Source organism: Lynx canadensis, chromosome B1 (assembly GCF_007474595.2).
Source record: "Lynx canadensis isolate LIC74 chromosome B1, mLynCan4.pri.v2, whole genome shotgun sequence".
In the NCBI taxonomy this organism is placed as follows: domain Eukaryota; kingdom Metazoa; phylum Chordata; class Mammalia; order Carnivora; family Felidae; genus Lynx; species Lynx canadensis.
Genome location: NC_044306.2, coordinates 74760747 through 74775830, shown reverse-complemented (window position 1 = coordinate 74775830; position 15084 = coordinate 74760747). Strand labels below are relative to the sequence as shown.

Below are 15084 nucleotides of genomic sequence, written 5' to 3'. Positions count from 1 at the left end.
TCAAAGCTCATGAGAGTGAAGTATACTTGGTACCTGAGTTTTGTTTTAATGGGGTATCGATCATTACATACATATATTCATATTCCTAGAGTTCTGTTGTTGAAGTGAAATGGAGCTAATTCCCCAAATTTAGTCCATTAGCAAGATTTTTGCTTTTTAAGAATTATTTTTTATTGGATAGTGAATGATTTTAGTAGCTAACTTCATCTAAATTAGTGGTTTAAAGGGTTGAAGTTACATAGAAATGATAATTTGAAGATAGAGAATATTGAAGATACAGAGAAGTGATACTTACCCTCGAAAGTAAAATGAGAAGGCTGAAGTACCCAGTTCCCAGGGCACCATAGCTTTTGCTATCTTAGTTTGCAAAGTTCTGTATCATTTGTTGCATATATTATACACATCTCCTTTTGTGTCATGGGATTATTTCTTATGCAAGGTTAATAAACAGTAATAACCAGAACAACGGAGCTCTGTTCAGGGATCATCAAGAAATGGAACTACAGTAGTTGTCTTTTATTTAACGCTTGCTTCTATAATAGAAACCTTTGTGCCTTGGAGAGTAGAGATAGTCTTTGTTTAAAATGGTGATTGGATTGGATAACCTATTTAAATGCCTTCTAACTCAACAAGTAACTTATGGATTAGTGTTTCCTGTATTGAATTTAATAATGGAGATTTTATGGTGTGAATTCAGAACATCTGAGTCTCTGATAAGCTGTTTTAACCCCTCTGGGTTTTCTTCTGTGGTTTAATGTCAGAGTTAGTTGATTTCTGTCATTCCTTCTAGTTTTAAATTTTATGGTTCGGCAGATTTAAAGAGATAAATATCTCTCACTTTGAAAGGTAATGCTAGTCTATTTCGGTCTGTTGTTTGGATTTTAATGTTAGATCTAGTTCATTTTAAGGTTTTCTTATTATTAAAAGTGGTGACTATTTCTCCATCAGATCTTAGTATATCTGGAATATAACCAGTTATTACTACCTCTAAGTAAAGAAATTTGATCTTGATTTCTGTCCTATTAGAAAATTTTAATTATAAATTTGATTCATTTCTAGAGAACTGGGAGAGAGTATAGCTGAAATAAAAGAAGCTTATGGATGTTAAAATATTTTCAACTGGATATGGAAGGACATTAATAATTTTTCAGCTTTCAATTATCATTCCCTTAAAGATGTACAACCTTCAGACTTTAAAATAAAGAAAGCAGTTGAAGTTATAAGTTTTCTTTGGTTTAATACTGGACATTATCAACAATGTTGGACAGTCTGTTTTCTCACTTTGTAGATAACTAAGGCTCAGAGATATTAACTAATTTGCTAACATATTCCTGATACTATGTGGTAAATAGAGCCAGAATTTCAAACACAGAGTTAAGAATTTAAAATTCAGTTGTGTTTGATTAAAATACTATTTTTTTTCCCTTCAGTTCTCAAACTTGGTTGAGTTAGAGAATAATCTGAGTGGCTTTTAAAAAACTATAGATGCCTAATGCACAACATGGTGACTATAGTTAATAATACTGTACTATAAACTTGAAATTTGCTAATAGAGTAGATCTCAAATGTTCTCACCACACAAGAGAAACCAAAAGAAGTGGTAGGTGTATTGGTTTGTGGTAATCGTTTCACAGCGTATACATATATCAAAGCATCACATTGTGCACCTTAAATATATATATATATATTATTTGTTTAATAAGTAAAAACAATTAAATGAAAAAATTAATACTGTCAAAAAAAAAAAAAAAAAAACCTTACAGATGCCCACTGATGACCAGTAGATGTGGTGGAGTGTCACAGCTATGCTTTAAAAGCTCCATTCTTGGGGCGCCTGGGTGGCGCAGTCGGTTAAGCGTCCGACTTCAGCCAGGTCACGATCTCGCGGTCCGTGAGTTCGAGCCCCGCGTCGGGCTCTGGGCTGATGGCTCGGAGCCTGGAGCCCGTTTCCGATTCTGTGTCTCCCTCTCTCTCTGCCCCTCCCCCGTTCATGCTCTGTCTCTCTCTGTCCCAAAAATAAATAAAAACGTTGAAAAATAAAATAAAATAAATAAAAGCTCCATTCTTATGATTAGTTAGAATAGCACTCTATATCATCACTTCTCAAGCATCAGAATGCATACAAATCATGTAAGGATCTTATGAAAATGCAGATTCTAGTTCAGTAGGTCTAGGGCAGGACCTGAGTTTTTGCATTTTAATGACCTTTCAGGTGAAATAATTGATATAGGTCCCTTGCATCCATAGTATGAATAGCAGTGATCTACGCTATGTGCTATTGGATTTATGATGTAAAATTTTAGGCTATAATTCCTGTGAAGGCTGTGATTCATTCACATTTTTGTGAATTTTAATTATAATTTTGATACATTTTTACATACCTTTGGATTTTTACTTAAAGAGCTTTCCTTCGAATGTAGGAGTAACAATGTACAAAATATTTCCTTAAGCTTTAAATCGTTCAACTATGGAACTTTAACCACATTCTGTTAAGTGATTTGGAAATAGCAGAACCCAGGTAAAGTCCTGATTATGCGAGGTCTTGCCAAGTTTCTTCCTATGGCTCTGTGTATTGTTTAGTTTCAACAGTTGCATGAAAAGTTTCTACAAGAACTCAGCCTGGTAGCACCCATTTATTGTTAGTCCATTCTTGCAAGAAAGCAAACTATATTAATTCCAATTTTTAATCCTCATTTTTGAGTATTTTAATGGAAATGTCATTAAACCTATATTCAAAGTGTACAACATGTGGAGGAGGAAAAGAGTTTTCACAGTTAAATGTCTACCCTTTTCAGGTTCCCCGGCACCACCATTGCCATCTGTTATGTCTCCTAGCAGGGTGGCAGCTAGTCGCCTGGCTCAACAAGGAAGTGATTTAATTGTTCCTTCAGGTATTCTCTGCACTCACTGATTGGATGAAGCCCTTCTTGCTACTTCTGAAACTAAACTAATTCACTCAGTTTCATAATCCCTTGCTTTATATTCTTAGGTGTGTGTAATTCTGGCTTTTGTGGTGGCTGCTTTTTTTTTTTTTTTTTTTCTTTTTTTAACAATAATGTAAATAATCTTTTCTAGCCATCCCTATCTTTCTGGCTTTTCAAAGTTATTAACTATCTTAAACCTGAAATTTAATTCCCTTTGATTTAAAAACATGGTAAAATTTGATTCATTTTAAATCGTGTTTTCTTTGCTCTATAAAATGTAGATTCACTTATTTGATCCTCTCCACTTTGCAGCTCTACTCTGTTTTCAGTTCAACAAAAAAGGAGCCTTCAACAATTGGGTTGTTCATTATTTGGAATGGGTCAAGTGGAAAATGTTGTGTCTTCCTATTTTCAACCACAGCTTACAAATAGCTTGCAGATTGCAACAAAAGAATATGTAATTTACCAGTTATGGCCAGTGAAAAATACTTGGGAAAAATGCATTTCTTTGCATTGAATTTGTTCTATACTTTAATATGCTCAATTCTACAAACAGGAAAAAGTTGAAGTACATATTTCTTTTAACATATGACACTTTAACATTCTGTATTTTATTTCCATGAGGATTTTGTACATCTTACATGTATTTGATTTTGTATACTGTTCTTGATCTGAGGTTGTGGTAAAGTTGTGGCAAAGGCTGGTCTGACTATAAGAGTAAGGCAGAAAAGAAATTTTTGCTGACTCTGCGTTTAAAACCATTTTTAAGAACTTTTTCTCTTTTCCTTATTTTATTGTTCTCTTTAAATTATGAAAATTTTTATTCTAAGTCATTAGTATCTTAAGGATTTAACTATTTTTTTCCTATGAAAAACATTTTATTATAGGAACTATTTAGGTGCAGAGTTGCTTTTATGTCATAATTTCTTAGCTGTTGTAGCAATACATTGTCAGGGCTTTATACTGTATTAATTATGGCTTTTTGCAGGAGGGTGGGTGGTCTCTTGAGGAAAAAAGGAGGTACAATGTAGACCTTGTTTTAGCCTAGCCTTTCATACTGATGGTAAGATATTTTTAATGACTATTTGAAATTTGGATTATATTTTCAAATCCTCCAAAATTATAGTAACATTCTGTTGTTGCTCTGTTCTTCATAGTATGATGAAAGGAGATCACTGTGAAGAGTTCATAGCCTTCCAGATTTTTACTGGCACAGTTTTTTTAGGGTCATGAGGCTTATAAGAGTAATTGTCGAAATTTTGTTTTCTAGAAGTAAAGAGCTTACTTAGAAAAAGTTTGGTTACAACATTTTTTTTTTTTTTTAGGACAGTCAAGCCACATAACATTTGCATTTAATGGACAGAAATGTTTTTTAAGTGTTTGGAAATTATTCTCAATGATTCCAGGAAATTTGAGTTCTTCACTTTGTCAAAACCTTTTTATTTTTAAATGCATAACTAGTTTAACTTGAATAAGCATCAGTGCTTTGGTTTTTTACTTACTTGTCTTTATCTGGTTTGTGTTTTGTCTTTTGTTATGATCATGCAGGTGGCCAGAGAACACAGACCAAAGGTGGACCAGTTATTCTAGCAGATGAAATAAAAAATCCTGCAATGGAAAAGTTAGAGCTTGTTAGAAAATGGAGTCTGAACACCTACAAGGTTTGTTTGTTTGTTTGTTTGTTTGTTTGTTAATGTTTCCACCCTAACTGGCTCTAAGAATTTTCATTTGTATGTTATTCAAATTAGTGTTTTGCAAATGTATGAATATATAGGAGAGAATGATGCCATCTAAACATAAAAATACAGTTAGAAGATGAAGCATTTTGTTTTATTAATCTTTGTTTGCATAGTTGTAGTTTAAATAGTAGCAAAAGAGTAAAGTTACCAAAATGCTTATTAATTGATACATAATTGAAGAAGAAATATATTGCCTTAGAACACATTTAGCTGTAGAACTGCTGTAGATATGTCTGTCCCTACCTCCTCTTTTTGATACTTTATGGAACTGAATTGCAAAAGAGATACATTCATTATCCAGAATTGGAATTCACTGATCTTATTATAATGACTGAGCATTAACTGTACATGTAGCATCAGTTTGCAAATGAGTTGGGCTTCAAAAGTTTATTGATGTTACTAGTTGCATTGCTTCAGAGTAATTGGTGACTCTTTTTCTTATGACCTCTGTGAAACAATAAGCAGATTATTTAATCTATAGAATTTTTGATGTATTACAAAGAGCTCAAACCCCAAATCTACTTTAGTACCTTTGAATCTTAACAGGGACAAGACAGTAGAATTCAAAGAACAGTTAAGTGAATGAAAGCCCTAGCTGTTCAAGTTAGAGCACTGGCCATAAAACCCTATGTTTGTGAATTGTTTGTGGGTGTAGTGGTTTGCAAATCAAGGATTGTCTGTTATATTTTTATACAGAGCACATGTCTCTTATGTGTCTTCTCAAGAGTAACACGGAAGTGAGTTTATTCTTTCAGTTAATACTTTTTTTTTTTAATTTTTTAAAATGTTTTGTTTATTTTTGAGAAACAGAGAGAGCGTGCATACAAGGGAGAGGGGCAGAGAAAGAGGGAGACAGAATCCCAAGCAGGCGCCAGGCTCTGCACTATTAGCACAGAGCCTGAAGCGGGGCTCAAACTCACGAACTGCGAGATCATGACCTGAACCAAAGCTGGACACTCAACCGACTGCGCCACCCAGGTGCCCTTCGTGGTTAATACTTTTAAAATATGATCTGAAATCATCTACAAAAGTACAGGTTCTCTTAAGATGATAAAAGTGCCCTGAAACATGCTCATGAATCTTTCTAAAAATTATTTAGTGTTTGTTAGAGAACAGAAATAGACAGAAATTAAAGGCAGAAATCATGCAGGAACTGAAGTCCAAGAAAGAGAAGATCAAAGTCATGGCTAGAATCAAGTTACTCAAAAGTAAAATGGATAGCAAGCACAGTCCTAAATCAACCAAATCAAAATCTTATCCTTGAAGGATTACTGAAATGACAATGCATGCCCAGTATAGCTCACAATTTGGAATGAAAAGGTGAAAAAGCCACAAGAACAGAGTCAAAGAGACCCAATATGGTCATTACACTCTGAGGTTCTTTTAGTTGAGAGGCATATGCCAGCCCAGACACACTGGGCTATAAATTCCATTAAACTCACATGACTTAGGGGCACCTGGGTGGCCCAGTCGGTTGAATGTCCCACTCTTGATTTCTGCTCAGGTCACGATCCCACAGTTCAAGAGATTGAACTCTGTATTGGGCTCTGCGCTGACAGTTTATTTAAGTTTAAATACACTTAAAAAAAATTTTTTTTTTTAATTTTTTTTTTTTTTTTTAACGTTTATTTATTTTTGAGACAGAGAGAGACAGAGCATGAACGGGGGAGGGTCAGAGAGAGAGGGAGACACAGAATCGGAAACAGGCTCCAGGCTCTGAGCCATCAGCCCAGAGCCCGACGCGGGGCTCGAACTCCCGGACCGCGAGATCGTGACCTGGCTGAAGTCGGACGCTTAACCGACTGCGCCACCCAGGCGCCCCTTAAAAATTTTTTTAAATAAAAAGAATAATCGTATAAGTTAGAACTTTCTTTTTCTCTTCTATTTATTTTTGAGAGAGAGAGAGCACAAGTGGGGGAAGAGCAGAGAGGGAGACACAGAACCCGAAACAGGCTCCAGGCTCTGAGTTGTCAGCACAGAGAACAGTGCGGGGCTCAAACTCAACAGACCATGAGATCATGACCTGAGCCGAAGTCGGACGCTTTACTGACTAAGCCACTCAGGTTCCCCAGTTTTTTTTAAAAGTAAGCTGTAGGCCCGACATGGGGCTTGAACTCAGGACCCCAAGATCAAGAGTCTCATGCTCTACTGACTAAGCCACCCAGGCACCCCTCTCTTCTGATTGACGCTGCAATATCCCAATTAAGCTTTTTTTTTTTTAATGTTTTTTATGTATTTTGAGAAAGAGAGAGCATGCATGTACTGGAGCGGGGGAGAGGCAGAAAGAGAGGCAGAGAGAGAATCCCAAGCAGACTCTGCACTGTCAGTACAGAGCCCAACCTAGGAGTCAAACCCCCAAACCGTGAGATCATGACCTGAGCCAAAACCAAAAGTCAGGTGCTTACCTGACTGAGTCACCCAGGTACCCCTCCCGATTAAGCTTTGATGAAAAAAAATTCACTTAAAAACTGAAAATCTTTTCAGTTTTTTCAGTTTTCAGTTAAAAACTCCTTCATTTAGTATTATGCTATGTGTGCAACATTTTAAAGGCTGGTCAGTTTCATTAACATAAACTTTTAAAAAGACTGAATGTGGTATGTCAATATAAGAGGTAAATATGGAGTCTTAATGATTCAACTCAGATTAGTGTAGAAGTAATAGACAAAACAAGGGGGACAGATAATAAACATATAGGAAAACAAGATAAAGAGCAAGGGAAACGTGAACTAAAGGACGCAAGAGAGGAAGGCTCAAATGAACAAAAATCTTAAATTTTGTAATTTGTAACTACTAGAACTTCGTTCAGAAATAGGACCTGTATTTTTTTTTTAAGCTTGTAGTGTTTTAATTTAATTTTTTAAAGTAATCTCTACAGCCAACGTGGGGCTTGAGCTCATGATACCAAGATGAAGAGTTCCATTCTCTACCAACTGAGCCAGGCAGGCACCGCTAAGGCCTGTATTCTTTAGGTTTCAAAATGTGTGAATATAGAATGTTCCTATTTAGAGGCAAATTTCATGAATAAATGAACAAAGGAATGGCTGAATAAATAAGTTTAATAAATAAATGAAACCCAGTCTGGGGGCCCCTGTGTGGCTCAGTCGGTTAAGCGGCCGACTTCAGCTCAGGTCATGATCTCGCGGTCCGTGAGTTCGAGCCCCGCATCGGGCTCTGTGCTGACAGCTCAGAGCCTGGAGCATGTTTCAGATTCTGTGTCTCCCTCTCCCTCTGACCCTCCCCCGTTCATGCTCTGTCTCTCTCTGTCTCAAAAATAAATAAACATTAAAAATAAATAAATGAATGAATGAATGAAATCCAGTCTGGTATGAAAGATGAATAAGTTAAATGAAAGGGAGCAAAAAGAGGAATTCCAAGCAGCAGGCAAATATAGCCTCATGAACAAAGTTGTAGACATGTGAGAAAGCATGGTTTGGGAAATCTCTGGATAACTGGTATCACTGGATCCTTGAGTGGGAGAGAAGAGCAATAGGAGATAAACTTAGGAAGGCAGATGGGTCTGATTCATGCCATTCTAAAGACAGTGGGGATCAATTGAGCAATTTTAAGCAAGAGGGAACCATATTACACATCAAGCAGAGTAGAATATGCAGTGTAAGAGATTTTGTCAAGAAGCTATTAGAGTAGGGGCGCCTGGGTGGCTCAGTCGGTTATGTGTCCGCTCTTGGTGTCAGCTCTGGTCATGATCTCACAGTTTGTGAGTTCGAGCCCCACGTCAGACTCTGCGCTGACAGAGCAAAGCCTGCTTGGTACTCTCTCTCCCTCTCTCTCTGTGCCCCTCCCCCCTCAAAATAGATAAACTTTAATTTTTTTTTTAGTGTTTGTTGATTTTTGAGAGAGAATGTGAGCCAGGGGAGGGGCAGAGAGAGAGAGGGAGACTGAGGATCTGAAGTGGGCTCAGCACTGACATCACAGAGCCCAATGCAGGGCTCGAACTCACGAACTGTGAGATCATGACCTGAGCCAAAGTCAGACGCTTAACTGACTGAGCCACCCAGGCACCCCTAAATAAACTTTAATTTTAAAAAAGAAGCTGTTACAGTAATGTGAGAGAGTAATTAAGACATGGACTATGGCTGTGAAGACTGGAATGGAGAAAAGGGGATAAAGTCAAACAATTTTAAGGAGGCAGAATCTACTTAATGACAAAGAAGATTTTAGTTTTGTATTTTTTTATTTTTAGAGAAAGAGAGCACGAGCAGAGAGGGGCAAAGGGAGAGAGAGAATCCCAAGCAGGCTCCATGCTCAGCACAGCGCCTGACATGGGGCTCGATCCCACGACCCGGGGATCATGACCTGAGCTGAAATCAAAAGTTGGACACTCAACCAACTGAGCCACCCAGGTGCCTCTGTAAAAGATTTCAGACCGTATTTTAAAAGTATTAACTGAAAGAATAAATTCACTTCTGTGTTACTCTTGAGAAGACGCATGAGAGACGTGTGCTCTGTATAAAAATACAGACTATTCCTGATTTGCAAACCACTACAGCCACAAACAGTTCACAGATAGAGTGTTATGGCCAGTGCTCTAAGTTGAGCAGCTAGAGCTTTCATCCACTTAACTCTTCTTTAAATTCTACTGTCTTGGACCTGTTAAGATTTGAAGGTACTAAGTGGATTTGGGGCTTGAGCTATTTGTAATACATTAATCACCGAAAGGCTTTCCGTCAACAAGAATATTTAGCACTTCCTTTATTGGTTGTTAATTTGGGCTCTAAGACCAGGCTGGTGGTTTAAACCAAATCTATAATGGGAACAAATGTAAGTTTAGGCCCTGAATATAAGTATTAAGTATTATTTTAATCTACCTGATTTTATTCATAAAATTTGAATCCAAAGTTTATTTATGTTCTTACTTATTCTCATCTGCAGGAATAGTAGTGAATAGTGAACTCTGGTTTATCCCTTTTGTTTTTGTATTTTCCTAGTATAGAATAGAGTATTTTTAGTGCTTGCTTCAGCAGCACATATACTAAAAAATTGGAACAATGCAGAGATTAGCATGGCCCCTGTGCAAGGATGACACACAAATTTGTGAAGCATTCCATATTTCTGGGGATGGGTGAAATAGGTGAAGGGGATTAAGAGTACACTTATCTTGATGAGCACTGAGTAATATGGAAGTGTTGAATCGCTGTATTGTACACCTGAAACTAACGTAACACCGTATGTTAACTGTATTAGAATTAAAATAAAATAAATCTTACTTTAGGGGCGCCTGGGTGACTCCGTTGGTTAAAAGTCTGACTCTTGATTTTGGCGCAGGTCATGATCTCATAGTTTATGGGATCAAGCCCTACATCAGGCTGACAGCGTGGAGCCTGCTTGGGAGTCTCTCTCTGCCCCTCCCCCTGCCAAATAAAGAAATAAACTTAAAAAAAAAAAAATCAAAAAATAAATTTTAACTTACTATTTTTTTTTAAAGATTTTATTTTTAACTAATCTCTACACCTAATGTGGGGCTCAAACTCACAGCCCTGAGATCAAGAGTTGCACATTCTACCAAAAGAGCCAGATGCCCCCCCAAGATAAAATAAAGGTAAAAAAAATGTTTTTTAAAGAATAGACTAGGGGCACCTGCCTGGCTCAGTCAGTGGATGAGCCAGCATGCAGTTCTTAATCTCAGGGTTGTAAGTTTGAGCCCTGTGTTGGGTGTAGAGATTTTTTACTTAAAAATTAAAAAATCTTAAAAAAGAAAAGAATAGAGTACTTTTAGAAGTCCATCTTATTATTTTTATTTATTTAAGAATAATCTCGGTTTCAGCATTCAGAGCTGTTTGGCATGTTTCACAAACATTAATAAATACTTTTTTTAAATGTTTAAGAATTTGCCATCAGTATTCACACCTCAAATTAATCTTTGTTGCCTTTAAGCCGGTATCTTTTAAACTTTCATTCCTGTTTTTCTTGTCATATTGCCTTATTCGTTTACTGGTTAACCTATTTCCCCTGTTCAGTTTCTAGTATTTTCTTTTATGGTCCCTACTTCCCTATCCTTCACCATTAATAACTCTTTTAGTGTCTGTCAGCTTATACCATGAAATTATTCTTTTGATAGTATTTAAGTGTTTTTATTCACTTTTTGGTTTTACAGAAAAAGTTCTTGGTGCTATTTAAATACTCAGAGTACACAGTGACTATCTTGTAAATTCATGACCTTATGACAGTGATTCACAGTATTTTGTATACTGTTTATCACTTTATTATATTCACCCTCCCCCAAGTAGGAGATCTACATAGAGCAGTAATTTACTTTTGCTTCTTTCTGTCCCTTTAATCTTGCTCTATTTGTCTTATTATCTTAATGGATTCTTAATTTATAAGTATGGAAAACTGAATGGGACTGCCAGCTCACTGTAATTCATCTGCATTTTCAGGAATGTAGGCTATCTGAAGTACTCTCACTTCCAGGTTACTTAGATTGTCCTTAAGGTTGTACCTTATCCATATTAGAATACAAGGTTGGAAAGTTCCATTTCAATGCTTGTTTCCAGTGTCAAGATTTAACATGCTTCATAATCACTGTCACCTTATGCTTCTTACTGACCTGGCTTCCTGGAAACAAAAAACATTCCCTCATTAAACCTTTGACCCTGCTGTCTGCTTATAGCTGTTATTTCTGAAGAAAAATGGCCACTCAGACAACAGTAGACATTTCTTTCATTTTGTCCAGTCTACCAAGCTTCTTCAATGAATTCTGGCTTCTTGACTTTGAACAGACTGTTTTATCTGGGTTGCTGTGGAAGGCACCACATGCTTTGGCTTTCAAATGGAGTAAATGTGTGTGGTGATATTGCACAGGGAAATAAATCTGTTTTGTGTGGGTGAATGCAATGGTATATCTCCTTTATCTCGTTACCATTTCAGGTAGTATTTATTGCTGATGTTTCCCTCATAAAAATGACAAGTCTGCAGTTAAGCTTTTCTCTGGATATGATTTTAATCTCCTGAGTGTGTGTTGGTATGTTTTCCTTAGAAATAGTTTTATCTCTCTTCTGTGGGTTCAACCTCTCACCTTTCCATCACTTTCCGTATAGTTAATTTCTCTACCTTAAAAAAAAAAAAAAAGAACTCCTTTATTTTTAAAGGTTTATTCACAAAGATCCTTAATTGGGGTGCGAGGGTGGCTCAGTTGGTTAAGCATCCAACTCTTGATTTTGGCCTAGATCATGATTTCATGGTTTGTGAGATCAAGTCTCACATTGGGCTCTGCACTGACAGCAGAGCCTGCTTCGGATCCTCTCTCTCCCTCTCTCTCATTCTCTCTCTCTCTCTCTCTCTCTGCCCCTCCTCTGCTCGTGTTCTCTTTCTCTCTCTCTCTCTCTCTCTCTCAAAATAAATGAATAAACTTTAAAAAAAAAAAAAAGATCCTCAGTTGATGAGAACAGAGAATATGTCAGGGAATTCATTTCAATTTTAAATAGAAAAGTATGAGTAGTACATAATATACTGACATTAGAAGGATAAATATAGATTTATATGTATTGACAAGGAAAAGTCTCAAGATACTTGTTCATAGGAAAAATATTGAGGATATTATGTATAGCGTAGCCTGGTCTCATGTTTACTTGACAAATATCATATATGTGAGTATAGAGGTTTACAGAAGAGTTTAGACTATGTAAATAGCAGTTTTCTGCTATTTAGGGGGATTCAAGGAAGAGAAAATTCAACTTTTATTTCATTCATTATGTTAATTTTTGGAATAGATATTAGTTCTATAACCAAAACTTTGAAAGACATGATAAAAGAGCAAATTTGTAAAGTTTAAAAATGACAATATTGGGGCGCCTGGGTGGCGCAGTCGGTTAAGCGTCCGACTTCAGCCAGGTCACGATCTCGCGGTCCGTGAGTTCGAGCCCCGCGTCGGGCTCTGGGCTGATGGCTCGGAGCCTGGAGCCTGTTTCCGATTCTGTGTCTCCCTCTCTCTCTGCCCCTCCCCCGTTCATGCTGTGTGTCTCTCTCTGTCCCAAAAAAAATAAATAAATGTTGAAAAAAAAAATTAAAAAAAAAAATGACAATATTTATTTATTACTTTTTTAGAATATTTTTGTTAACTTTAAATGATGAAAAGCTTATTAGTGCCCTATATGGTTACTCTTATATTATTGAGTAGTGAAGTTGTTTATAATTTTTTTATTGCTAACAAAAATTTCCTGTATTATTATTTCTGGGTTAGGACACAATAATATCGTAATTTAATACTATTCTTTCTGAATAAAGTAAAAGAATCCAGGAATCTCTAATCTCTACCTCTTTCTCTTCCTCCTTCCCTTCCCCAACCCCTGTTTCTCTCTCTTTCTACCCCTTTCTCTCTCCTCATTCTTTCCCACCTCCACCTCTTTATTCTTTCTCCTTCCTGTCTTCCCTTCATTCCTCCTATTCACACACATACACATAGCTAGTTTAAGAGGAAGATTGAAGGAAGAAAAGCATTTGAAACAAACAGGAGAGTAGAATTTTGGTATGCTTATTATTCCTCTATTAACAACCCACTAATATTCTTAAGTCACTGCCAAGGATCTCAGTTGTTGTAAATAATCTACCCAAGTACACTAAGCCTGAAATAGGATTATGTGAGAGAGCTTATCTAGCAGTATATAAATTAGCTCTCTAAGTCTTAAAACTTCTTCTGATTAGTGGGACGCCTGGGTGGCTCAGTTGGTTAAGCGTCCGACTTCGGCTCAGGTCATGATCTCACAGTTTGTGGGTTTGAGCTACGTGTCGGGCTCTGTGCTGACAGCTTGGAGCCTGGAGCCTGCTTCGGCTTCTGTGTCTCCCTCTCTTTCTCTGCCCTTCCCTGCTCGTGCTCTGTCTCTCAAAAATAAATTTAAAAAACATTAAAAAAAAAACAACTTGCTCTGATTAGTAATAGTAGATATTACTGGTAAGTTTATTTGAGTCTGAGTGAACTTCTAAGTGGACTGATAGTTTTCAGTTTTTTTAAGGGTAGCTTGTTTGAAGCCAAAAATGCTATATGCCAAATGCTCTAGCATTAGTACTTTGGATCCTATATTACTCTTTTCTCTTTTGTTCTTTTTTTTTTTTTTTCTTCCTAAACAAAGTGCATCTTTCCACTTTTAGTGTACTCGACAAATTATCTCTGAGAAGCTAGGCCGTGGATCAAGAACTGTGGACCTTGAACTTGAAGCTCAGATTGATATATTAAGAGATAACAAGAAAAAATATGAAAACATTTTAAGACTGGCTCAGACACTGTCGACCCAGCTTTTCCAGATGGTGCATACCCAAAGGCAACTTGGAGATGCATTTGCTGACCTGAGTTTGAAGTCCCTAGAACTCCATGTAAGATTATTTTAAATAACTATTGGAGAGTGTGGAGGAGGAGAACGGCAATAGTATTCCAAGATATAATTTGTTATGTTTCTGATTTGCTTAACTCTTTTTTTTTTTTTTTAATTTTTTTTTCAACGTTTTTATTTATTTTTGGGACAGAGAGAGACAGAGCATGAACGGGGGAGGGGCAGAGAGAGAGGCAGACACAGAATCGGAAACAGGCTCCAGGCTCCGAGCCATCAGCCCAGAGCCCGACACGGGGCTCGAACTCATGGACCGCGAGATCGTGACCTGGCTGAAGTCGGACGCTCAACCGACTGCGCCACCCAGGCGCCCCTGATTTGCTTAACTCTTAATAAAACTGGAATCTTGAGGTGTTCTTTCAAGATATTTTATATGATTTTTAATAAGGCCCAAGTGACCGGAGATGTCAGCTGGAGGTTTCAGGGGAAGGGAACTTGGTTAGAGCAAAGGAAAAGGAAAGTAGTCAACCTGCTTGAATCTAGAAAGAATCATAGCTCTGTGTATGTTGGCATGGATAAAAAGTAAATTCAGGTACCTATTGAAAATCTCTTACTTGTGAAAATTGTCCAAGTATCTTGAACAAATAGTAACGTGCTTGACTGGATTCATAATATACTTTTACTGACTTATTAATAGGAATTGTGAATTTTAGAAATTAAGAATTTTAGAATAATTATGAAATCATTTTTCTGTATATATCCCTATAAGCATTCAGCAAAGAATTCCTAAGAATTTCTTAAGATATATGAAGTGTTTTCTTTGATGTCTTTTTTTTTTTTCCTCACCTGGAGCCAAAAGGTGCAAAATCCCTTTCCTACAGACATCTAACTTGAAGAGTTAGATAATTTAGAGCATTAAGGTATTTGATAATATCTACAGTCTTGGAAAAGAAAGTTTGGCTAGACATGGCAATATATATCATAATAGCGAAGAATACTGAGATTCAATTCTGAGTCATTAGATAGACAAAAAGAGCTAATCTAATATTTGGGAAGCTGATTAATCATAACAGCTGCAATTATTGGGTGTCCACAATTTCACTGTAATGATCTGGGTGCTTTATAGCCATTATATCATATAAT

The 15084-nt window shown here is 36.7% G+C and overlaps 1 protein-coding gene and 1 non-coding gene across 6 annotated transcripts in view; both read left to right on the top strand.

The window, feature by feature from the left end:
• Positions 1-15084, top strand: part of ARFIP1 (ADP ribosylation factor interacting protein 1) — a 122850-nt gene that overhangs the window by 64438 nt on the left and 43328 nt on the right. For 4 of the 5 annotated variants that reach the window (XM_030312906.2, XM_030312909.2, XM_030312907.2 and 1 more), the window contains 3 exons: positions 2796-2891; positions 4473-4585; positions 13766-13987. In XM_030312906.2, coding sequence (XP_030168766.1) covers positions 2796-2891; positions 4473-4585; positions 13766-13987 — 431 coding nt within the window. The remainder of the gene's footprint in view (positions 1-2795; positions 2892-4472; positions 4586-13765; positions 13988-15084) is intronic. The other variant, XM_030312911.2, reaches the window with a different exon arrangement.
• On the top strand, positions 9630-9735 carry LOC115513146. The gene has a single exon (XR_003968572.1). It is a non-coding gene; the product is annotated as a U6 spliceosomal RNA (small nuclear RNA).